Source organism: Mobula hypostoma, chromosome 19 (genome assembly GCF_963921235.1).
Source record: "Mobula hypostoma chromosome 19, sMobHyp1.1, whole genome shotgun sequence".
Classification (NCBI taxonomy): domain Eukaryota; kingdom Metazoa; phylum Chordata; class Chondrichthyes; order Myliobatiformes; family Myliobatidae; genus Mobula; species Mobula hypostoma.
The window spans coordinates 12,843,723-12,870,962 of NC_086115.1; the positions used below are offsets into that span (position 1 = coordinate 12,843,723).

Sequence of the window (27,240 nt, forward strand, 5' to 3'; positions counted from 1 at the left end):
AAAAAAACTGTTCTAATAGGTCACACGAACAGGAAAGAAAACAAGGAAACCACACCCATCTTTCTCGCTTGCTTTGTTTTAAATAAAGTCACAATCATAGCAAAACTGGCAAATTGCTTTCCACCAAGATACCAGACATACATTTGCACTAGCATTCTTATTTTTTGTTTCAAACATTCAGTGACTATTTGAATTTATATCATCAAATTGAATTTCCTATACTTCAACAAGTGATTTAGATGGATGTATATCTGAATTTATGGAGGTGATTTTAATCCAGTTCACCTTGCTGGAGATGTATGGAATTGTGAGGAGTGTCAATTTTACATTCTACTCAATTATTACTGACTTCTTATTTTAATGAAGAACAAAATAAAGGGGAATGTAAAACAAACATTGTATCCAGTACAGTCGCTTCCCAACAGATAATCCTCATTAATAGTTCAATCTGTAAATTTGCCAGGCGATGACAGAATTCACAGTACAAGCACATAGACTTGGACAGTACAAGCATGACAGTGCCTCTACTTCCTTAGGAGTTTAGAGAAAACTTTTACAAACTTCATCATGGCCTGGTATGGAAACACCAATGACTTTGAATGGAAATTCCTACAAGAGGTAGTGGATTCAGCCCAGTACATCACAGGTAAAGCCCTCCCAATCATTGAGCACATCTGCATGAAATGCTGTCATAGGAAAGCAGAATCAAAGATCCTCACCATCCAGGCCATGCTCTCTTCTTGCTGCTACCATCAGGTAGAAGGTAGCAGAGCTTCAGAACTCGTACCACTAGGTACAAGAATAGTTACTTTGTCTCAGCCATCAGGCTCTTGAACAAAAGGGGATAACTACACATCTATTGAGATGTTTCCACAACCAATTATGTCACTTTAAGGACTCTTTATCTAGTTATTTCATGCTCTCATTACTTACTGCTATTTATTTATCTTTGCAGTTTGTTGTCTTCTATGCTCTACTTGATTTTTCATTGATCCTGTTATAGTTATTTTTCTATAGAGTTGCAGAGTAAGCCCGCAGGAAAAAGAACCTCAGGGTTGTCCGTGGTGACATACATGTAACTCTGATAATACAATACACTTTGAACTTTTGACTTGTCTCTTGCAAGATTTATTCCCATAATTTGAATTAAAAAATACACACATCTTCCAGGAAAGGCAAGATGAGAGCATAATCTAATGCACTGTTGTACTGATAAAATCTCTTAACCATTTCAAATGAAGTCAGTGCGTGTTTGTGCAAAGCTACAGTATACAATATTGGAAAAGGATGACTTCACTGGATTAAAATTTGAAAAGCTGTGCTACTTACAGTGCAAAATTTTACATATTGTTTTTAAGTATATTTTAAAAAGCTATTATATCTACACAAAGTATTTCTCCAACCTACATTTCCCACTTCAATTGCTCACAGAAAATCTACAAAGAACGCATTTTACCATACTTGGGTTTCACAAAATAGTGCTCCAAGTTCAGTTTGTCATACTAAAAGCCCAGGATGCTGCCTTGAAGTCCAGTGATATAACAGCTCTTACCTGGTTTATACTTCTGCGTTAACTAGACGCCGCAACCTACCCAAGTGGTCTATGCGCGTTGTGAGCATTGATGTGTCTGACGCTAGGCATTCGCGTACGTCACGCATGCGCACTCACCTGCTCGCGCAAGGCTTCATGGTCATGGTAGTCTTGGGGATCGTCTTTTTTCGTGCGAAATGTGTCCTCCATAATTTCGGAGGTCTGTAAAGCTTTATGGAAAGCATTGCAGCCAGAGTTCCTTCCCTACCCTTAAGACGCCCAATGGGAAGCTATTGCAGCGTAGGATGACATGCGATGCTACCAAGCGGACCAATCACAGCTGCTGCAGTCTGCGTTGCCGCGACGTGCGGTTACATTAGGGAATTGTGCGCGACGCAGCAACGCAAACTCTCGCGAAGGGTTCCGCGACGGCCTTGCGTAGGGTTTGCGGTGACGCAGACCTTTCGGCGACGCGTTGACGCAGAAGTATAAATCAGCCTTTATACTTCACCGCCAACGTGTCGCCGTAAACCCTACGCGTGAGCTTGCGTTGCCGCGTAAGAACGGTGATTGGTCCGCTTGGTAGCATCGCATACCACCCTACGCTGTAATAGCTTCCCAGTTAACGCAGAAGTATAAACCAGGCTTTAAATCAGCCTTTAGAGCAGCCGGGGAAAACTTCATCTTGGGTATCAGGAGGGCAAAGGATGCCTATGCGCAACAAATTCAGAAACATTACTGACTATGCAAGGAAAAACAGCATTGACTGCACCAATGCCACCTTACTCTCTGACACTCCAAACAACTTTTATGCACGCTTCGTGCCATAACACCGGCCACAGAAACTACCCACCTCCCAGGTGAGTAGCCACTCTCTGTAACAGCAGCAGACGTGAGAAGGACTCTACAAAGAGTCAACCCCCATAAGGCAGCTGGACCATACAACATACCAAATTGAGATGTTCTTCATGGACATCTTCAACACATCACTTAACCAAGCTGCTGTCCCCACATGCTTCAAATCAACCACTGTCATCCCTGTACCAAACACCACCGCCCAGTGGCACTAGTGCCAATCAACATGCAGTACTTTGAATAGCTGATAACAGCACATATCAAAAACTCAATTCCTGCCACATTGGACACTTGAGGGAATGACCACAGGGGTTTTAACATAGAAACATAGAAAATAGGTACAGGAGTAGGCCATACGGCCCTTCGAGCCTGCAACGCCATTTATTATGATCATGGCTGATCATCCAACTCAGAACCCTGCACCAGCCTTCCCTCCATACCCCCTGATCCCCGTAGCCACAAGGGCCATATCTAACTCCCTCTTAAATATAGCCAATGAACCGGCCTCAACTGTTTCCTGTGGCAGAGAATTCCACAGATTCACCACTCTCTGTGTGAAAAAGTTTTTCCTAATCTCAGTCCTAAAAGGCTTCCCCTTTATCCTCAAACTGTGACCCCTCGTTCTGGACTTCCCCAACATCGGGAACAATCTTCCTGCATCTAGCCTGTCTAATCCCTTTAGGATTTTATACGTTTCAATCAGATCCCCTCTCAATCTTCTAAATTCCAACGAGTACAAGCCTAGTTCATCCAGTCTTTCTTCATATGAAAGTCCTGCCATCCCAGGAATCAATCTGGTGAACCTTCTTTGTACTCCCTCTAAGGCAAGGATGTCTTTCCTCAGATTAGGGGACCAAAACTGCACACAATACTCCAGGTGTGGTCTCACCAAGGCCTTGTACAACTGCAGTAGTACCTCCCTGCTCCTGTACTCGAATCCTCTCGCTATAAATGCCAGCATACCATTCGCCTTTTTCACCACCTGCTGTACCTGCATGCCCACTTTCAATGACTGGTGTATAATGACACCCAGGTCTCGTTGCACCTCCCTTTTTCCTAATCGGCCACCATTCAGATAATAATCTGTTTTCCTATTTTTCCCACCAAAGTGGATAACTTCACATTTATCCACATTAAATTGCATCTGCCATGAATTTGCCCACTCACCCAACCTATCCAAGTCACCCTGCATCCTCTTAGCATCCTCCTCACAGCTAACACTGCCACCCAGCTTCGTGTCATCCGCAAACTTGGAGATGCTGCATTTAATTCCCTCATCCAAGTCATTAATATATATTGTAAACAACTGGGGTCCCAGCACTGAGCCTTGCGGTACCCCACTAGTAACTGCCTGCCATTCTGAAAAGGTCCCGTTTATTCCCACTCTTTGCTTCCTGTCTGCTAACCAATTCTCTATCCACATCAATACCATACCCCCAATACCGTGTGCTTTAAGTTTGCACACTAATCTCCTGTGTGGGACCTTGTCAAAAGCCTTTTGAAAATCCAAATATACCACATCCACTGGTTCTCCCCTATCCACTCTACTAGCTATATCCTCAAAAAATTCTATGAGATTTGTCAGACATGATTTTCCTTTCACAAATCCATGCTGACTTTGTCCAATGATTTCACCGCTTTCCAAATGTGCTGTTATCACATCTTTGATAACTGACTCCAGCAGTTTCCCCACCACCGACGTTAGGCTAACTGGTCTATAATTCCCTGGTTTCTCTCTCCCTCCTTTTTTAAAAAGTGGGGTTACATTAGCCACCCTCCAATCCTCAGGAACTAGTCCAGAATCTAACGACTTCTGAAAAATTATCACTAATGCATTCACTATTTCTTGGGCTACTTCCTTAAGCACTCTGGGATGCAGACCATCTGGCCCTGGGGATTTATCTGCCTTTAATCCCTTCAATTTACCCAACACCACTTCCCTACTAACATGTATTTCGCTCAGTTCTTCCATCTCACTGGACTCTCTGTCCCCTACTATTTCTGGAAGATTATTTATGTCCTCCTTAGTGAAGACAGAACAAAAGTAATTATTCAATTGGTCTGCCATGTCCTTGCTCCCCATAATCAATTCACCTGTTTCTGTCTGCAGGGGACCTACATTTGTCTTTACCAGTCTTTTCCTTTTTACATATCTATAAAAGCTTTTAGTCAGTTTTTATGTTCCCTGCCAGTTTTCACTCATAATCTTTTTCCCCTTCCTAATTAAGCCCTTTGCCCTCCTCTGCTGAACTCTGAATTTCTCCCAGTCCTCAGGTGAGCCACTTTTTCTGGCTAATTTGTATGCTTCTTCTTTGGAATTGATACTATCCCTAATTTCTCTTGTCAGCCACGGGTGCACTACCTTCCTTGATTTATTCTTTTGCCAAACTGGGATGAACAATTGTTGTAGTTCATCCATGCAATCCTTAAATGCTTGCCATTGCATATCCACCGTCAATCCTTTAAGTGTCATTTGCCAGTCTATCTTAGCTAATTCACATCTCATACCTTCAAAGTTACCCCTCTTTAAGTTCAGAACCTTTGTTTCTGAATTAACTATGTCACTCTCCATCTTAATGAAGAATTCCACCATATTATGGTCACTCTTACCCAAGGGGCCTCTCACGACAAGATTGCTAATTAACCCTTACTCATTGCTCAAAACCCAGTCCAGAATAGCCTGCTCTCTAGTTGGTTCCTCGACATGTTGGTTCAAAAAACCATCCCACATACATTCCAAGAAATCCTCTTCCTCAGCACCTTTACCAATTTAGTTCACCCAATCTACATGTAAATTGAAGTCACCCATTATAACTGCTGTTCCTTTATTGCACACATTTCTAATTTCCTGTTTAATACCATCTCCGACCTCACTACTACTGTTAGGTGGCCTGTACACAACTCCCACCAGCGTTTTCTGCCCCTTAGTGTTACGCAGCTCTACCCATATTGATTCCACATCTTCCCGACTTATGTCCTTCCTTTCTATTGCGTTAATCTCATCTTTAACCAGCAACGCCACCCCACCTCCTTTTCTTTCATGTCTATCCCTCCTGAATATTGAATATCCCTGAACGTTGAGCTCCCATCCTTGGTCACCCTGGAGCCATGTCACTGTGATCCCAACTATATCATAATCATAATCATTAATCATTTCTGCTGTAACTACCCATTTGTCCCATTCCTTCTCATGACAGTTACACAGCTACTTGTTCCCTGCATCTTAGGGGTGACTATTTCCCTGTATCTCTGGAATGACACCAAACACCCGCAAAGCTCTCCTTTTAAATGCTCACCAACACAACAGTTTTACAACAGATGCCACAGCATTTGTCATGCGGGGAGTATACCCCTCAACAATGATGTGGTAAGGTGAACAACTGGAGTGCCATGTAGGTGGCCATAAGTATGGATATGTATGATTATAATGGAAACGTATGTAAAGGATGGAAAGTTATTGAATGGTGTATTTATATTTTTGAATAAAGTATATTTTGAAATTTAAAAAATGTCATGCTATGGCCCTGACACACCTAGAAAACAAGGACAACTCATGTCAGAATGCTATTTCTGGATTACAGTTCGGCATTCAACACTATTGTCCCACAGACCTTGGTAAGCAACCTCCTACTCCTCAGTCTAAATACACCACTGTGCAACTGGACTTCCTGATGAACAGACTTCAGATAGGCAGGATGCACAACTGCTCCTCCCTTTTCATCATTCTTGATGCAGGTGACCCCCGCCCCCCCACAAGGCTGTGTGTTGAGCCCTGAGCCCATTGCTGTATGTACACTCTGCTCACAGATGGCTGCACAGCCAAACACACGGGTAATCACATCATCAAGTTGATTGATGACACAACAGGTGGCTGGGCTCATCACTAACAATAATGAGTGCCTACAGAGAGGAGGTGAAAGAGCTTGAGGACTAGTGTCAGGCAAATAACCAGTTTTGACATCATTCTGGTTCCCAATCAGTGGTGGGAGCAATGCAGAGAGGAGGTTTCTCACAGCTTGGCGGCGCTCATTTAAAAGGAGAGCTTTGAGGGCGTTTGGTGTCATTCCAGAGTTACGGGGAAGTAGTCACCCCTAAGATGCAGGGGACAGGTAGCTGTGTGACTGTCATGAGAAGGAATGGGACGAATGGGTAGTTACAGCAGAGAAACCCCTGTGGCAATTCCCTAAATAATAAATATACTGTTATAGATACTGTGTGGTGGATGACCTCCCAGGGGAATACAAGGGAGGCCAAGTTACTGGCACTGAACATGGACCTGTGGTGCAGAAGGGAAAGAGGGAGAAGAGAGGTGTGGTAGTGATAGGGGACTCAATAGTCAGAGGAACAGACAGGAGATTCTGTGGATGTGAACAGGACACCCGAATGATATGTTGCCTCCCAGGTCCCAGGGTCAGGGACTTCTTGGATCGCGTCCACAGCATTTTGGAGGCGGAGGAGCAGCCAGATGTCTTGACACATATTGGTACCAATGACATAGGAAGGAAAAGCAAAGAGGGACTGGAGAGGGAATTTGGAGAACTAGGCAGAAAGCAAGAAGCAGGATCTCCAGGGTAGGAATTTTGAATTGCTACCTATGCCACGCACCAGTGAGTGGAGGAAAAAAAAAGATGACTTGGCAGTTAAATGTCTGGCTGAGAAGCTGGTGCAGTGGGTGGAGCTTCAGATTCTTCTATCATTGGGATCTCTTCTGGGGGAAGGCATGACTAGTACCAAATAGACGGGTTACACCCGAACCCAAGGGGGCCAATATTCTCATAGGCAGGTCTGTTAGGAGTGTTGGGGAGGGTTTAAACTAATTTGGCAGGGGGACTAGAACTGGAGTTAAGGGACTCAGGATAGGATGGATGATAAAAAAGCAAAGATAGCATGCAGTCAGACTGTTAGTAAGGGCAGGCACGTGATAGAACAAAATTGCAAGCCAGTAGGGTGAGTACCAGTGCATTAGGAATGCAGAACCAAAAGATGTAGCAAATACGTACTCAAAGTGTTATATCTCAATGCACAGGGTATAAGAAATAAGGTGGATGATCTTATTGCACTTTTACAGATAGTCAGGTATAATGTTGTGACCATCACTGAATGGTGGCTGAAAGATGGTTGTAGTTGGGAGCCGCATGTCCAAGGTTACACATTGTATCAGAGGGATAGGAAGGTAAGCAGAGGGGGAGACATGGTTCTGCTGGTAAAGAATGGTATCAAATCATAGAAAGGCCTGATATAGAATCGGAAGATGTTGAATCCTTGTGGGTTGAGTTGAGAAACTGCAAGAGTAAAAGGATCCTAGTGGCAGTTATATACAGGCCTCCAGACAGTAGCTGGGATGTGGAACACAGAATACAACAGGAAAATAGATAACGCGCGTCAAAAAGGCAGTGTTACAATAGTCATGGAAGATCTTAACATGCAAGTAGATTGGGAAAAAAAATCAGGTTGGTAATGGATTTCAAGAGAGTAAGTTTGTTGAATGCCTATGAGATTGCTTTTAAGAGCAGCTTGTCATTGAGTCTACTAGGAAATCAGCTATACTGGATTGGGGGCGATTAGGGAGCTTCAGATAAAGGAACCCTTAGGAGGCAGTGATCACAATGTGATTGAGTTCAACTTGAAATTAGATAGGGAGTAACGAAATCTGACAGCAGTATTTCAGTGGAGCAAAGGAAATTACAGTGGTACGAGAGAGGAGCTGGCTGGGAAAAACAAGGAAGGTATAGGATAGATGTATTCCAAAAACAAAGAAATACTCAATGGCAAAAACTACAACTGTGGCTGACAATGGAAGTCAAAGCTAATGTAAAAACAAAAGAGGGCGAAGTCACGTGATGACGTGGGATTGAGATGTGTAAATCCAGCTCTCCCGTAAAAAATCAGCAAAGTACCATTTAAGCAAAGAAAAGTTAATAAATAGTTTTTGAAAACTACTTATAAACTAGTCAAGACTGTTTTACGATATGCCTCGTAAACAGAAACAGAAGAAGACTGCCGTTTTGATGACACCACAAGATGGGGGAAAAAAAAGGGCCTACTCCAGCGATGGAACCTTGGGCTCAGGATGGATCTCCTTCCGAGGAGACACATTTTATCTCTGGCGTTGAAGAACAGGGGGGAGTTAGATATGGCCCTTGTGGCTACAGGGATCGGGGGTATGGAGGGAAGGCTGGTGCAGGGTTCTGAGTTGGATGATCAGCCATGATCATAATAAATGGCGGTGCAGGCTCGAAGGGCCGAATGGCCTACTCCTGCACCTATTTTCTATGTTTCTATGTAATCACGGCGGCAGCGGTCCCTGGGCAGAAGAAGCGGGAATTGCACATGCATAAAGAAGTAGGCATGCGCAGATCGGTACAAGTCGAACTACAGGAACCGACTGCCACTGAAAGTAAACACAAAATACTCTGCAGATGCTGGGGTCAAAGCAACACTCACAACATGCTGGAGGAGCTGAGCAGGTTGGGCAGCATCCGTGGAAACGATTAGTCAACGTTTCGGGCCGGAACCCTTCGTCAGGACTGAAGAGGGAAGGGGCAGAGGCCCTATAAAGAAGGTGGGGGAGGGTGGGAAGGAGAAGGCTGGTAGGTTCCAGGTGAAAAACCAGTAAGGGGAAAGATAAAGGGGTGGGGGAGGGGAAGCAGGGAGGTGATAGGCAGGAAAGGTGAAGAAGGAATAGGGGAAAACACAATGGGTAGTAGAAGGAGGTGGAACCATGAGGGAGGTGATAGGCAGCTAGGGGAGGGGGCAGAGTGACATAGGGATAGAGGAAGAGAGGGGGAGGGAATTACCGGAAGTTGGAGAATTCAATGTTCATACCAAGGGGCTGGAGACTACCCAGACGGTATATAAAGTGTTGCTCCTCCAACCTGAGCTTAGCCTCATCATGGCAGTAGAGGAGGCCATGTATGGACATATCTGAATGGGAGTGGGAAGCAGAGTAGAAGTGGGTGGCTACTGGGAGATCCTGTCTGTTGTGGCGGACGGAGTGGAGGTGCTCGATGAAGCGGTCCCCCAATCTGCGTCGGGTTTCACCGATGTAGAGGAGGCCGCACTGGGAGCACCCGATGCAATAGATGCAACAGACTCACAAGTGAAGTGTTGCCTCACTTGGAAGGACTGTTTGGGGCCCTGAATGGTGGCAAGAGAGGAGGTGTAGGGACAGGTGTAGCACTTGCGCTTACAGGGATAAGTGCCAGGTGGGAGATCCGTGGGGAGGGACGTGTGGACCAGGAAGTCACGGAGGGACCGATCCCTGCGGAAATTATTTTGTTACGGGGGAGCTGGAAGAAATACTGACCAATCGCTACGGGATTCATTTGTGCAATTATGGCGACAGCCATGACCCGCAAAATGGAAGGGGGTAATGTTGTGGTTTTTTTCACTCACAACATTAGCAGGGGGGTATTTTGTTATTTTTCTTTTTATATTTTATCTTTTATTTCTTTCTTTTTGCCTGGATGATTGTGGGGGGGGGGGCGGGGGAGGGGAACACATAGCAACATGGTGAAGTTTAAAGAGACTCCCCAAGGAACTATGAGAGTTGAGATGTTAAGTAATGTTTTAGATTGTAGTAATTTTGTTAAGAATAATGACTAACTTATTGAATTTTTTGAGTTTTAATGTTAATGGGCTTAACGGACCGGTGAAAAGAAAAAGAATTTTAACACATTTAAGAAAATGAAGGTAGATATAGCCATCTTGCAGGAAACACACTTAACAGAAACAGAACATCAGAAATTAAAGAGAGACTGGGTGGAAAGTGTTGTTGCAGCTTCACTTAATTCAAAAGTGAGGGGAGTAGCAATTTTGATCAATAAAACGTTACCAATTAGAATACAAAATGTAATAACTGATTCTGCGGGGAGATATGTGATTATACACTGCCAACTTTTTTCCAAATTTTGGACTCTCATGAATATTTATGCACCAAATGAAAATGATGCAACATTTATACATGAAGCCTTTTTGAATTTGGTTGATGCACATGAAAAATATTAATAGGTGGAGACTTTAACTTTTGTCTAGACCCAGTCTGAGATAGATCAAGAAAAGGCTGTTACAAAATCGAAAGTAGTAAAACTAACCTTATCATTGATGAAAGATTTAAATTTGATTGATATATGGAGAAGAATTAACCCCAAAGAAAGAGACTATTCATTCTATTCTAATAGACATAAAACTTACTCAAGGATAGATTTTTTTCTATTATCAATGAATATTCAAGACAGAGTGAAAAATATGGAATATAAAGTGACAATATTGTCAGATCATTCTCCTTTATTACTGACAATAATAATGACGGATAAGGAAGAAGCAACTTATAGACAGAGATTTAATTCAATATTATTAAAACGTCAAGATTTTTGTGATTTTATGAAAAAACAGATCCAATTTTTTTTGGATACAAACTCTCATTTAGTTGATGATAAATTTCTATTATGGGATGCAATGAAAGCATATTTGAGGGGTCAGCTAATAAGTTATACATCTAAAATTAAGAAGGAATATATGGTAGAACTAGACCAATTGGAAAAAGAAATTACAAAATTAGAAAAAGAATCTCAAAGACATATGATAGGAGAAAAATGAAGACAACTTGTTAATAAGAAGTTACAATATAATACGCTTCAGACATATCGAACAGAAAAAGCAATCATGAGAACTAAGCAAAGGTATTATGAGTTAGGTGAGAGATCACACAAAATTCTTGCTTGGCAGTTGAAAACAGAACAGGCTTCCAAAACGATAAATGCAATTAGAACAAGTGCAAATACAATTACTTATAAACCTTTAGAAATAAATGAAACCTTTAAAAGTTTCTACTCTGAATTATATCAACTGGAATCACAAAATGATGTTAATGAGATAGAAAGATTTTTTTAAAATCACAAATAACTCTTCCGAAATTGAATTCGGAAGAACAGAAGGGATTAGATATGCTTTTTACAGTAAAAGAGGTTGGAGAAGCTTTAGGATCACTTCAAGGTAATAAATCTCCAGGAGAGGATGGTTTTCCGCCTGAATTTTATAAAAAGTTTAAAGATTTATTAATTTCTCCTTTTATGGAGTTAATACGTCAAGCGGAAAAAACACATAAACTTCCAGAATCTTTCTCGACAGTGATTGTAATAGTATTGCCAAAAAAAGATAAAGATCCTTTAAAACCAGCATCATATAGGCCTATTTCTTTGTTGAACACGGATTATAAAATAATAGCAAAAATTTTATCTAGTAGATTATCTAAATATTTACCAAAATTAATACATATGGATCAAACAGGATTTATTAAAAATAGACAATTGGCAGATAATGTAACTCGGCTACTTAGTATAATTCATTTGGCACAAAAAAGGGAGGAAATGAGTATGGTAGTAGCCTTGGATGCAGAAAAAGCATTTGATAGATTGGAATGGGATTTTTTATGTAAAGTATTAGAAAAATATGGAAAACACAAAATAATCTGCAGATGCTGGGGTCAAAGCAACACTCACAACACGCTGGAGGAACTCAGCAGGTCGACACGCTGGAGGAACTCACAGTGCTGACGAAGGGTTCCGGCCTGAAACATCGACCGATCTTTTCCACGGATGCTGCCCGACCTGTTGAGTTCCTCCAGAGTGTTGTGAGAAAAATATGGGTTAGGTGTACCTTTTATAAACTGGATTAAAACCTTAATCACTAATCCTAATGCTAAATTAATGACAAATAGTCAAATTTCAACACTATTCCAATTAAAAAGGTCAACTAGACAAGGTTGTCCATTATCATAGAACCATTAGCAGAATTAATTAGAACTGATTCAGATATTTAGGATTTTAGAGTTAATCAGGAAGAATATAAATTTATTTGCTGATGATGTTTTGATTTATTTAACAAACCTATTGCATTCATTACGTAAACTATCTTCTTGATTGGAAGAATATGAGAAAGTATCAGGGTATAAAATAAATTTGGATAAAAGTGAAATCTTACCTCTTACTAAAGGAGACTATAGTCAATGTCGATTAGCAACCCAATTTAGATGGCCGATAAATGGTATAAAGTATTTAGGAATAAGACTTGGTAATGATATAAAGAATTTATATAAACTTAATTATTCACCACCATCGAAAAAAATTCAAGATGATCTTGACAAATGGATGATATTACCAATAACATAAGTGGGTAGAGTCAATGCTGTAAAAATGAATATATTTCCTAGATTACAGTATTTATTTCAAACACTACCAATACAATTGCCACAGAAATTTTTTCAAGAGTTAAATAAATGTATGAGGAAATTTCTTTGGAAAGGTAAGATGTCAAGAATATTGCTGGAAAAATTGACATGTAAATTTGAGTTAGGAGGGTTACAACTTCCAAACTTTAAGAATTATTATAAAGCAAATCAACTTAGATTTATTGCATCTTTCTTTGACGAACAAAAACCAGCATGGATTAGAATAGAATTAGATAAGATAGGAGAAAATAGACCTGAAGATTTTATATATAAATGGGAATCTAAATGGATACGGGGAAAGAAAGAATCTCCTATATTAAAATATTTGATTGATTTATGGAATAAGATAAACGTTGATGATGAAATAAAGACATCTTTATTAGCAAGGAGACCTTCGATTCAAAACAGACTTATTCCTTTTACAATGGATAATCAACTTTTATATAATTGGTACCAAAAAGGGATTAGATGTATAGGAGACTGTCATGAAGGAGGTATATTGATGTCATTTGAACAATTAAAGAATAAATATAAAATATCAAATAACACTTTCTTTTGTTACCTTCAATTAAGGGCTTATTTAAGAGACAAACTGGGTCAAACAATATTTTTGCCGAAACCTAATGAAATTGAAATTTTAATTCAAAAAGGAAAAATTTTAAAATTTATTTCTTTTATATATAATCTGATTCAAAAACAGACACTTAAACAAGGAATCCACAAGTCAAGACAAAAATGGGAAACGGATTTGAGTATTAATATTGATGAAACAAATTGGTCAAGACTATGTCTTGACAGTATGACAAATACAATAAATGTTCCACTCAGATTAGTACAATATAATTTTTTACACCAATTATATATTACACTGCAAAAATAAATAGATTAAATTCAAACTTATCTGATCAATGTTTTCGGTGTAATCAAGAAAATGGTACTTTTTTACATTCTACTTGGTCCTGTTCCAAAATTCAACCTTTTTGGATAAATTTACGAGTTTTATTGAAACAAATTACTGCAACTCAAATTCCACATAACCCTATATTATTTTTATTAGGTGACATTGAAGGGATAAAATCAAAACTTAAATTGAATAAATACCAGAAAGAATTTATAAAAATTGCTTTGGTAGTAGCCAAGAAGGCTATTGCAGTTACTTAGAAATCGGATTCGTACTTAAGTATGGATCATTGGAATAGTGAAATTTTTAGCTGTATTCCACTTGAAAAAGTTACTTATAATTTAAGAGATAAATATGATACATTTTTGAATATCTGGCACCCTTATTTACAAAAGATAGGTTGGCATATATAAGTGCTCTGATGATAAAGATGTTGGTCCTTTGGGGAAAGAAACAAATACATTAAATTTATTTTGAATCCCATGAAGCATGTGGAGACCTTCCAATATCCAGGCAGTCCTTCTTTCTTTTTTTTTCTTTTAGGTAGGGGTATGTAACTAAGTTTGAAAATTCAATAAAAAAATTATATTAAAAAAAACAAAGCAAAAATTAGTAGGAAGATAGAGGTTTGGGAAGCTTTTAAAAACCTACAGAAAGCAAATTAAAGAATCTTTAGGAAGGAAAAGATGAAATATGAAACCAAGCTAGCAAACAATATCAAGGCGGATAGAAAAAGCTTTTTTCAAGTATATAAGAAAAATTAAAAAAGATGAAAGTGGATATAGGACCGCTAGAAAATGAGGCCAGAGAAATAATAATAGGGCAAAGAGATGGCAGATGAACTAAATGAGTATTTTGGATCAACCTTCATTGTGGAAAACACTTGCCAGGTGTTGAAGGGTGTGAGGGAAGAGCAGTTACTATTACAAGAGAGAAGGTGCTCAAAAAGCTGAAAGACCCAAAGATGAGCAAGTCACCCGGACCAAATGAACTGCACCCTAGGGTTCTGAACAAGGTGGCAGTAGAGATTGTGGAGGCATTAGTAATGACCTTTCAAGAATCATTGGATTCTAACCTGGTTTCGGAGGACTGGAAAATTGCAAGTATCACTCCACTCTTTAAGAAAGGAGGAAGATGGGAAGATGTTAGAATCAATTGTTAAGGATGAGCTTATGGAGTACATGGTGACACGGGACATGATAGGACAAAGTCAGTACAGTTTTCTTAAGGCAAAATCTTGCCTGACAAACCTTTTGGAATTTTTTGAGGAGATTACAAGTAATATAGATAAAGGGGATGCAGTGGATGTTGTATATTTGGACTTTCAGAAGGCTTTTGACAAGGTGCCACATGAGGCTGCTTACCAAGTTGAGAATCCATAATATTACAGAAAAGTTACTAACATGATTACAGCATTGGCTGATTGGCAGGAGGCAGCGAGTAGGAATAAAAGGATCCTTTATTGGTAGGCTGCCAGTGACTAGTGGTGTTCCACAAGGGTCAGTGTTGGGATCACTTCTTTTTATGCTGAATATAAATAATTTAGATGATGGAACAGATGGCTTTATTGACAAGTTTGCAGGTGATACAAAGATTGGTGGAGGGGCAGGTGATGTTCAGAAAACAGGAAGGCTGTATAAGGACTTAGTCAGGTTAGGAGAATGGGCAAGAAAATGGCCAATGAAATACAAAGTTGGAAAATGCACGGTCATGCACTTTGGTAGAAGAAATAAATGTACAGACCATATTATAAACAGGGAGAAAATTCTAAAATCTGAGATGCAAAGGGACTTGGGGGTGTTCTGCACAAGGACTCCCAAGGTTAACTTGCAGGTTGAGTGAGTCGGTGGTGAGGAAGGCGAATGCAATGTTGACATTCATTTCAAGAGGTCTTGAATACAAGAGTTAGGAATGTGTTGCTGAGGCTTTATAAGGCACTGATGAGGCCTCACCTTGAGCATTGTGAACAGTTTTGGGCTCTTCCTCTCAGAGAAGCTGTGCTGGCATTGGAGAGGGTTCAGGGAAAAAGTTCGCAAGGATGATCCGGGAATGAAAGGGTTATCACACAAGGAACGTTTGATGGCTCTGGGTCTGTACTTGCTGGAAGTAAGGAGGATGGGGGGGGTGGGGTGGTAATTCATTGAAACCTTTCAATGTTAAAGGGCCCAGACAGAGTAGATGTGGAAAGGATGTTTCCCATGGTGGAGGAATCTAGGACAAGATGGTACAGCCTCAGGATAGAGGGGCATCCATTTAAAACAGATGCAGAGAAATTTCTTTAGTCAGGGGATGGTGAATTTGTTACCACAGGCAGCTGTGGAGGCCAGGTCATTGGATGTACTTAAGGCAGAGATTGTTAAGTTCTCGATTGGAGACCGCATCAGAAGTTACGGGCAGAAGGCCAGGGAGTGGGTGGAAGAGGGTAAAAAAGGATCAGCCATGATTGAATGGCGGAGTAGACTTGATGGGCCAAATGTCCCAATTCTGCTTCTATGTCTTATGGTCTTTTCCTCAATGTTAACAAGACAAAGGAGATGATTATTGAATTCAAGAGAACTCAAAACACACACAACCCCCTTTACATCAGCACCACAGCAGTAGAAATCGAAAAGAGCTGGATTTTGTACATCTATACCCTGTCACAATAGAGAGCACCCTCAAGCTGCATCACTGCTTGGTATGGAAATTGCACTGTGGTGGACAGGAAGGCTCTACAATGGGTAGTCAAAACAGGCCAATGCATCACTGGCACTGGCCAACCCACCATCAAGGACATACTTACAGAAAGGTGCTGGAAAAGGGTCAGTAATATCATGAATGATCCCACCCACCCTTCTCATAAACTGTCTGTCCCATTCCCAGAGAGGAGGTCATGTACAAGACCAGCAGAATCGAAAACAGTTACTTTCTCTAAACAAGCTGATTAACACCTCCACTCACTAGCTCTCACCACTGCTCTGTTATTTCCTGTCAGAGTCCTTAAATATATGGGGTGTCAGGGAGGGGTAGCACCTCTGGTGGGGGAACATGTCGCGTCCTTTTCAGGGCGGTTAGTCCACCTTTGGTCCCCACCTGGCACTCAGCTCTCACCTGTGGCTCCCCGTAGCTGTTTGCATGCGACAGCGGCCACACCCCGGGCAATGGCTTCGACAAGCCGGCTAAACCAGGTGAGGGTAGCCGACGGGTCTCAAACCCTCGGTGAGATAGGGAGTTGTCTATCCCAGCATGTGAAGACAGACTCCAGCAGATTGAGCGGACGAGACCAATGGAAGGTCCAATGGTCAAGAAGGCAGTCTCTGCAAGCGTCGTGGAACGTGTAGAGCAGGACAAGACACAGAAGACGTCCTGGTCATCCACTGCGCCTAGTCCCATCTCCAGCCGTCTAGACTCTGTCTTGCCACTGGACCCAGATGGGAATTGGGAAGAGAGAGTGAGGCTGACGCTGCGCAACTCTCCCTCACTTAAATTCAAATCACACCCTAGTCTCGACACCATCATTATGGTGTCAAGGTCCTCATCGACGTCAACGATGGACAAACAACCTTAAATACGGCCTAGCATCACTTTATGGACATACAATCAATGCTATTTATTTATATATTTTTAAAATTATTTTTATTGTAGTCTTTTTCTAATCTGTTTTTGTGCTGCACTGGATCAGGAGTAATACTTCTGTTTTTCTTTACACTTGTGTATAAGAAATGCCATTAAACAATCTTGAATCAATGTCACATGAACACGTGGATGTGATGATCAAATACATTGACTCTCATTGAACACATGAAGTTTAGATGAACGCACAACTGCAATGGATTATTACTGAAATGAGGTTTATGGTCAAATTCATTGGCAAAAAGTTATTTTATCTATAAAGATCATGCACTTTTAATATTGTTTATTACTGGTTTCTCTCTGGGCCATGGAAGCTTTGAAACAAAATTTAAAGTAAACTGACCTCCTTACGTTAAAGTGATAACCAAGATACATACTCTTTTAATACAACCCTAAGCTACACATTAGTATTCTGCCTTTTCTGATTAGTGATTCCCAAAACATCTGTGAACTCGTTAAATGTGAAGCTCGGGTGGTTGATGGTTAGTTTGAGTTGTTCTCCGAACTTAGCAATTTACTCGTAAACATTTTGTCACTATACAAGGAGACAACATCAGTGTGGTGTGTCCTCTGACTGCTTGGCCTTTACACAATTATCAATCAGCTGATTGGTCGTCATTTCAGAAACCATTTGTGATGTGGGAGGAAATCCTGTTGTTGATTCGTTCACCACATAACCAATCAGCAAAGTGATTTCTTCCCAACATCACAATCGGATTCTGAAATGAAGACCAATCAGCTGACAAGTATATGAAGGCATTGAGAACATAGTACAATCAACAGTGCACTGACAACATCTTCTCACATGGTGACGAGATGATTGTGAGTAAATTGCCAAGATTTGAGAACAACTCAACCTAACCAATATGGAGAACATTCACCTTACATGCCAGGAGACCCTAGTTCAACTCTGGGTGGAAATACTGTCCTTCCTTGTGTTGTGTATGGTTTTTGGTACTGTGTTTTGCGCCTTTGCCCTGAAGTAACACTGTTTCATTTGGCTGTATTCATACAAGTTCATGTAAGGTTGAATAACAATTGAACTTGATTATTTGTGAATCAAACAAATTCAGCAATAAAGCTATGCTAGCAATATACTGCAAGAAGCAATGAATGACAACTGGAATAATTATTTATGAATAATTTTCTATGAATCTTGGTAACAACTTGCACATAATCTAGAAGTTTTCCTGAGTGAGGAATTTAGGATAAAAAAATCATTTTGAACCTATGTAACCTCTGGCTAAAAGAATAATTGGGCCTGAATAGGAATTTTTGAACTGAAGTAAACCCTGTCTTCAGCAGTTAGCTAAAAAAAAACAACTTATACTAGTTCTCCCTTGGTGTGCAGAGACATTAAGAGTTTGATAACATTGTACATTGTACCCTTGTTTGAGTAGGGAAAGGAGGACTCACTGATAAGGACAGGAATGAACATCCATCTGTAATTAAGTCAGGGCCTAGCAAAGGGAATAACTGATAAGGAATGGACAGCACATCCATCTGTAGTTGAGCCTTGATCTAGCAGACTCTCTTATCAGTAACTAAGTTTTGCACCAACAGACTTGGTGGGTGTACCAGTTCAAATGACATTTTGCAACAGTAATGTATGGGGCTTACTATGTATAAATATACGGCTGTAACTGGAGAGAGGGGGCCCACTTGTCAGATGGTGGCAGTAATTACATGCCTTCCCTTTGACAACTGGGTCTCAAACTCCTGCAGGAGGGTGCGCAATAAACTGTTGTAACTATAAGAAGCTGGTCTCCTAAGTTTTACTCAGATCTGACTTTAACGGAGTATTTTTAATATTCACCTGATGTGTTGACTGGAACCCAGATTCTATTTAGCTTCATCTAAACTCTGAATACTTACCAATAGATCATCTTCAGAAGACTGAAAAAAGAAAAAATCAAATCCATTCTATTCTGTAAATAATCAAGTGGAAACTGTACAATTGAAGATGGCCTCTAATTACTTATACAATTTCCACTTAATATCTCCAGCATGCTGTTAGACACCAGGGAGAAGCACCTAAAATTAGTCTGAAGATAAATTTTCCTTATTGTAGCTCTATTACTGAGGTCATCATGCATTTCCACTTCTTATGTAAATACTATTGTAATCTTGTGAAAGTAAAATTGTAACAAGCACCAGCAGTCAAAAAAGTGACTACTACACCAACAGAGAAATACAAGGGAAGCATTAAGGATCAGATTCATAGACAAACAAAAATCAGCTTTCAAATAACTGGTCCTTTCCAGAATACAGTGCTGCCATCTTGCAATTTTTAATTGGACTGTGTTCACCATGATCTCTGTAAATTACAGCACTTCTATTTTGCCAAGTACTAAACCCATGAGACAATTTCGTATGGAAGGAAACAACCTCTGAAACTAACGGATTAATGCTCCAAAATCCTATTTAGCAGCAGCCATGAACTTCATTTACGCCAAGAATGTAACAAATCTGTTCAATATTTTAATGCAGCCAATATAGTGAAATTGCTGTGCAATGCTACAAAATTATTTCACCCAAATTAAAAGGAAAAAGTCATAGCCCATTTGGAAATATAGGCCCTACTATACAAGAATTGCAAATATTTTTTCAGAATACGCTGCACATAACAGCTTATCTGGTTGACCCAGCTTGTGAAATTCAAAGATTAGGTTTTATCCTAAAAGAAAGAACTAGCATTCACAGAGCATCTTTTACAAGATCAGGACATCTCCAATCATTTCAGTCAGTGAAGTACTTTTGATTATTGTAATGTAAAAGAAAATGCCAATTATTTTTGAGGGAATGATCAGATGAGAATATCAAATATTGCCATGGCATCAAGTACAATTATCTGTTATCTGTATTTTAAGAGATAGTTACCCAAGCAATTCCTCTTCCCACCCCACAAGTGGGAATTGGAATGAGGAAGAGGGCTAGCTCCTCAACATTAATTGATTTCAGGTCTGTTCACTGCTATCCTCTGATTCAGCAACACACACAAATGCTGGACAAATTCAACAAGTCAGGCAGTATCAATGGGGGGAATTAACAGTCTAACGTTTTGAGCTGAGACACTTCAGCAGGACTGGAAAGGAAGAGGGAAGAAGCTAGTCCGAATGAAGGATCTTTGCCCAAAACATCAAGTGTTTATTCGCCTCACTTTATTGCTCCCTGATCTGCCGAGTTCCTCCAGTATATTGCTCAAGGTTTCCAACATCTGCAGAATCTTGTCCTATCATCCAGTTTTCTACACTGGCAAATGAACGCAGAATCTTTCTGTCTTTATAATTACAACAGTAATTAATAGAACTATTCACAATCATATAAAATAGATGTACTGAATTCTGGTCATTAGAGAAAGGGTCCACACCAGACCATCATCATTTTACTTTTCAAATAAAATCTGTAATTTTTCTTTAAATAAATAAAGTAACCAGTAGGAATGCCAACTATAGTTTGTCATATTTGGAGACTTGGTGCAATCAGAGAAAGAGTCTGATAAAGTGTCTTCAAAATGAAACATTAAACCCTTCTTTCCACAGATGCTGCCTGACCTGCTGAGAATTTCCAACAATTCCTGCTTCTAACCCAGGCAAAGAAATTAGTAATTTGGGGTACTGGAGTTGAGAAGAAGTGGAGGCTTGAGAAGGTCATGGATCGCAGCCTGTTTTTTTTTAAATGAATTTCACAAAATCAAAATATTTACTCTGGAACTTGTACACAGTTGGTCCACCGGGCAAAGTTGTGGAGATGAATAATGCACAATCCACCTATCTGTACCTTATCTCTCTGTTATAAGACCCGAATCTGAACATTGCCATAAGCAAATATATATGCAGTCATAATATTCCAATGGGGTTCCTAGCTCCACCTGGAAGCATTCCAGGAAGTTTGAATGTGTCCTATTTTATTCACATAGCATTCCTTTCAGAACTAATTCTTTCTTCATACGTCCTATTGCATTTGGACAGCTTGAAGGGGACAATTCTAAATTGGTATCCTCAGGCAGAGCAAACCCGTACTTAATCGTCATTTCAAAATTGACTGGCGTGAACTCTCATAGCATCTCTTTCCAAGCTCAGATCAACAGCAACATTTCTAAATGCCTCCCCTGACCTGGACTCCAAGATAATTATTATATAGAGAAATTTCAGAATGTGGTAACTATTTGGCTCCCAGTGCCCATATCCACTCTTATATCCACATTCCCTCTTAATAATTAACTTACTAGCTCTTTACTTCACCTCTCCCCCAGTTTCACCCATCACCTGCCACCTTGTACTTCTTCCTCACCTTCCCTCAGCGCCTTATTCTGACTTCTCCCAGTCCTGATGAAGAGTCTCGGCCTGAAACTTCGACTGTTTACTCTTTTTCATAGATGCTACCTAGCCTGTTGAGTGCCTCCAGCGTTTTGTGCATTTTCCCTCCTAATATACTTATATTTGTTTTATAATTACTTATCCATTCTCTTTTTAAATGGCATGTCTGAATAGCCACTCATGGCAAAGTATCCCATATAGTAACACCCTCAAAAACCTATCAAACTTGGGTCTTTCAGTAAGAAACTTGGATTTACTTCCTATTTAATAGAATTACTTAAGTGGCTGCTTTCCTATTGAGACCAATTCCATTTACCACATTACTATTGCTCTTCACAGTTCTCTTGGAATGTTGGTACTTTATCTTCCAAACCTCACCCCACCCCCACTTCTATCAATATTCTTAACTATTTCTCCACCATACTAGTCTATCTCAATGTTTTTTAAAATCTCTTTTTAATAACAATTATTCCCAATCTTCTGCTCAGTGTCCAGGACAGTTAAATTTTATCTCCAGTAACTCTAGAACACTTTAGGCACGGACGGCCCCAATTACTCAGTTTCAAAAATCACTAATTAATTCCAGGCTCTATACTTCAAACAATATCTGTTCATTCTGCTTGGAGGTAAATTTCTGAACCATTTCTAAAATAACTAAAATCATCACCATCTGCATTAGTATTTTCAATATATTTCATAGAAAAAATAAATGAATATTACTTTGGTTTTCCAGGTCCAAATTCTGTGTGGTTATGTACACAGGTACATAACTACATATTGCAAAGTTCATGACCAGACAAGATGTAGAAAGCATGCACTGGGGGCCTTGTGCAATTTGAGAACTGTACAGATAGCACACTATTGTACTGGGTAGCATTGGCTTGACCAGACACACCAACAAAAGGCAAACATTCCATTTCCAGTCTCCTTCTTTCCCATTCATCACACAAAGGTTTATGGGTTTTGTTCTCTTTTAAATGCACATATAGTTTCTCCCCAATGCTGAAATTATGTCAAAAGAACCTAAATTTTAATACACAAATTTGAAAATGCTGAAAATATAGCAGGCAAATATCCTTAAAAATGTAAATATTTTAATTGAGGACTGCTTTAATGAAAGCAATATGATACAAATGGAGTTAATAAAATGCCAAGGTGTAATAAGTTAAATTTGATAAGTAACACATTGTTGAAGTCAAAGGGGAAATCCCTTAAAATTATTGAGGGCACAGAAATATCCAGTGTTCCTATATTTAAAAAGGTGATACACTCAAAATGACAGAAGTATTTCAGACAATCTTCATGCTTACCCTTTGGCTAAAACAGTAGAGGATGAGCAATCCAGAAACTTGCTTGCAGAAACATTGCCAACACAAGGACTTTTCTTAGTAGACAGATCAAGCACACCATCTGGATAAAGAAATACACATCAATAATCCCAAAATGATAGATATATTGATAGTGCTCATATTTTTCCCCATCAGACATAAACCAAAAATATTACATAAATAAAATTAATCAAAGATAATAAGCTAACTTTTTGGTGTAAATCCACACTATCAAACTAAGATACAGCATGATAAGTCTCATAATTTAATGCTCACAGGCTGAAAATAACAAAGCAATAAACAAACTGCTGGAGGAATTTAGCAGGTCAAGCAACATCTGAGGGGGGAAAAAAGCACTTGTCAATGTTTTGAGTTAAGACTCTGCCTCAGGACCAAATTTGTTTGACTTTGTGAGTTCCTCCAGCAGTTTGTGAATTTGCTCCAAATTCCAGCACGTGCAGTGCCTACCTCTCTGAAAATAGCGCATCAGGTTAAACTTCCTGCAGCAACACACAAAATGCTTGAGGAACTCAGTGGATCAGGCAGGAGGTGTGGGGGTGGGAGGGAAGCCCCCCCCCCAACATTTTCATACTGGTCATTTCCCTTTCCACTCCTGGCTTCTCCCACCAATCCAATATTGAATCCAATTAACTACTTAATCCTGAATGGCAAGTGACTGAACCTTGTAAACCAGCCTTCCGTGCAGGACTTTGTTGAAGGCCTTGTAAAAATCCATGTGAACAACATCCACCAACTTTCCTTCATTAACCTTCTTGGTAACCTCAAGACATTAAGATTGGTTAGACATAACCTGTCACACACAAGGCCATGTTGACTATCCATCAGCAGGCCCTGTCTGTCCAAATAGATACATGTCCGGTTCCTTAGAATACCTTGCAATAACTTACCCACACTGATGTCAGGTTTACCACCTTATAATTTCCCATCTTATTCTTAGAGTATTTCTTAAACAATGGAACAACATTAACCATTCTCCAGCCCTTCGGCACTTCATACTTGTCTAATGATGTTTTAAATATCTGTCCTAGTCTCCCTCATGGTCTGAGGGACACCTTATCAAGTCCTTTGGATTTATCTACCCTAATTCACTTCAAACCAGTGAACACTTCTTCTCTGCAATCTGGATATAGTTCATGACTTCACTACCCTTGCCTCAGTTCTACAGACCCTGTGTCTCTTGAATGAGTACAGATACAAAAAAAAATTTCCCCCACACCCCATCTCTTTTGACTCCATGCATAGGTGACCACACTGATATTCAAAAAGGCCAATTTTGTCAATAGCTATCCTTTTGCTCTTAATATACAGTAGCTATAGAAGCCCTTGTGATTCTCTTTCACCTTGACTACAAAAGCATACTCTATGTGCTTTTTTTTTTAGCCTTCTTGACTTCTTCTCAAGTGCTCTCTTGCACTTCTTGTATTCCTCAAGAGCCTCATTTCATCCCAACTGCCTAGGCTTGCTGAGTTTCTAGACCTGCCCAAACCTGATATGCACCTCCTCCTTCCTTACAGGGCCTCAATATCCCTCGATAACCAAAGATCCCCAAACCAGTTAGCCTTGCCTTTTTACTCCAGGAAACAACCTACATCTAATATACACCTGCCAGATCACTTCCGATGGCATTAAAATTGGCCTTTCTCCAATTTAGAATTTTAATGCTAGGAGCAATACTATTCTCTTCTATAATAATCTTGAAACTAATGGAATTATGATCACTAGATCCAAAGTGTTCCCCTACAATGCACTGTCACCTTCCTCTTTTATTGGTTAGAGGAGATTCAGCACTGTACTCTCTAGTTGGGATCTCTACATGTTGAGGAAGGAAAGTATCCTGAACAGTTGTGACAAACTCTATCCCACCCAATCATTTTACAGAATAGGAGTCCTAATCAAAAGTGGCAAGTTAAAAACCATAAATTATCATTCTATTTCCTGCAACTACCTCCCATCTTTCTACAAATTTACTCCTGTAAATCCCGCAAATTAGAGGATTATAATATAGATTAATGTAAACACCCCTTTTCTTTATTTCTCGGCCACCCAAAATGCTTGAGCACATGCAAGCCTTCTCTCAAACATTTATTTTCTCCCTTTGTGCTTTTTCCCTCTCTCCCAAAAATTTTCTGTGCTAGATCATAAAAACTTCCTATTCCTCCATTTGACCACTAGTCCTTGCCACTTTGGATACCCTAGTTTTCGATTTAACATTGATGAGAAAGATGCTCACCTTCTGGTTAACAAAGGAGGTGAAGGTTAATTCCTCCTTTAGATTGGGACATGCTCCTGATAAACATTATAGACCAGCTGTTAGAATCTTTGCACTATTCTTTTAGTGACTTCATAAACAGATATGAGCTGCAATTAATCTTAAATTTCCTTAATTATTAGTAGATTTAATAGGAGACAGTGAAACCATCTATCAAGTTTTAATTAGGAAAAATTAAGGCTTTGTTTTTGGAATAAATGAGGTGCGGTTTTAAGAGTAAAAGTTTACAAATAACACTAAAGAAACAAAAAATGCTGGAGGAACTCAGCAGGTCAGACAGCATCTATGGAAAGGAATAAACAGTCAATGTTTCAGGTCAAGACCCTTCATCAGGATACCTTAATTATAAAACATAATTATCATTGAGGAAATCATCTGTTGAGGGAAATTGGAGTCAAAGTTTCAGATTTGATTGCTTCTTCAGCCTTTTACCTCTTACACCTATCACCCCTCCTTCTCCACCCACCCACTATCCCCCCTCACCTGGTTTAACCATCACCTGCCAGCTTGTTCTCCTCACAGCTTATTCAGCCTCAAACATTGACTGTTTATTCCTTTCCATAGATGCTGCCATATCTGCTGAGTTCTTCCACCATTTTGTGTTACTCTGGCTTTCCAGCATCTGCAGTCTCTTGCGCATGTCAAATTAAACCCAAATTTTAAAACCTCAATTTGAAATACCACAATCTTCAATCCAAACCCACTTTTTATACAAAGAAAAATTATGAAATAACATCCTTCACATTGTATAAGAGTCTAAAACACCAACTCAGTCTATGCTGACATTTAATAGGCATCCGTTAGTATCGTGAGACCATGGATCTGTGGCTTGGAAGGTTTCCAGGGCGCAGGCCTGTGCAAGGTTGTATGGAAGACTGGCAGTTGCCCATGCTGCAAGTCTCTCCTCTCCACACCACTGATATTATCCAAGGGAAGGGCACTAGGGCCGATACAGCTTGGCACTGGTGTCGTCGCAGAGCAATGTGTGGTTAAGTGGCTTGCTCAAGGACACAACACGCTGCCTCAGCTGAGGTTCGAACTAGTGACCTTCAGATCACTAGCCCAACGCCTTAACCACTTGGCCACATGCCAACACTGACATTTAATATCATCAAAACCAAAGCAGAATGCATTGCAAACCAGAACACAAGTTTTAGAGAAAAAAAATCACTACTGCAATATTCATTCCCATCAAGCCACCATAAATTATAGAAAATATTACACATATACAAAGTTCTTAGAGTGTCTTAGGATAAAAGGTGATATTTCCTACTCCAGTTTTGTAGGTTTTTAAGTGGTGGATGAAGCCACTGTGAGAACTGCAGACTGTTTCTCAGCTGAGGCAGATGGTGGGCCATTGACTGACAGATGGAGAAACTGTGGTGACCCGCTCTGCCCGTCCTTCTGCATGCCCTCTATGCATCCCAAATGCATGTGCTCAAAGTTCTTAATGCTTCACTAGATGCTGCTTCTCTCCTTTTAATTATTTTGTACCATAAGACATAGGAGCAGAATAAGCCATCAAGTCTGCTCCACCATTCAATCATGGCCGATCCTTCTTTTTCTATCTCCGCCTCAACCCCAGTTCCCGGCCTTCTTTCCATAACCTTTGATGCCATGTCCAATCAAGAACCTATCAATCTCAGCCTTAAATACACCCAACGACCTGGCCCCCCCCCACAGCTGCATGTGGCAACAAATTCCACAAATTCACTACCCTTTGGCTAAAGAAATTTCTCCGCATCTGTTTTGAAAGGGCGCCCCTCTATCATTTTGAGCCTTGATTTCCAGGGGTCAGCAAGGATGTTGCATTTCCTCAAGGTGGCTTTGATCACAACCTTGAATCTTCTTGTCATTCCACAACAGAGCTCTGACTTGGGTGACCTTCTCAGGAGTCTGGTATCACACAGTGGTGAACGATGTGCACATACAGCCTCAATACTGGGGATACGTATTGACCCAAGAGAGGAAACTAACATTGGTTTGATTTAAAAACGCAAACATGAGGAATTCTGCATATGCTGGAAATTCAAGCAGCACACATCAAAGTTGCTAGTGAACGCAGCAGGCCAGGCAGTATCTCTAGGAAGAGGTACAGTCAACTTTTCGGGCCGAGACCCTTCGTCAGGACTAACTGAAAGAAGAGCTAATAAGAGATTTTAAAGTGGGAGGGGTA

At 40.1% G+C, this 27,240-nt stretch overlaps 1 protein-coding gene across 3 annotated transcripts in view; it reads right to left on the reverse strand.

The window, feature by feature from the left end:
• Positions 1-27,240, reverse strand: part of wu:fc17b08 (uncharacterized) — a 118,038-nt gene that overhangs the window by 49,403 nt on the left and 41,395 nt on the right. For 2 of the 3 annotated variants that reach the window (XM_063071366.1, XM_063071365.1), the window contains exon 6: positions 22,757-22,856. In XM_063071366.1, the coding sequence (XP_062927436.1) occupies positions 22,757-22,856 (100 nt within the window). Of the gene's footprint in view, positions 1-1,552; positions 1,607-22,756; positions 22,857-27,240 lie in introns of those variants that run through there. The other variant, XM_063071368.1, reaches the window with a different exon arrangement.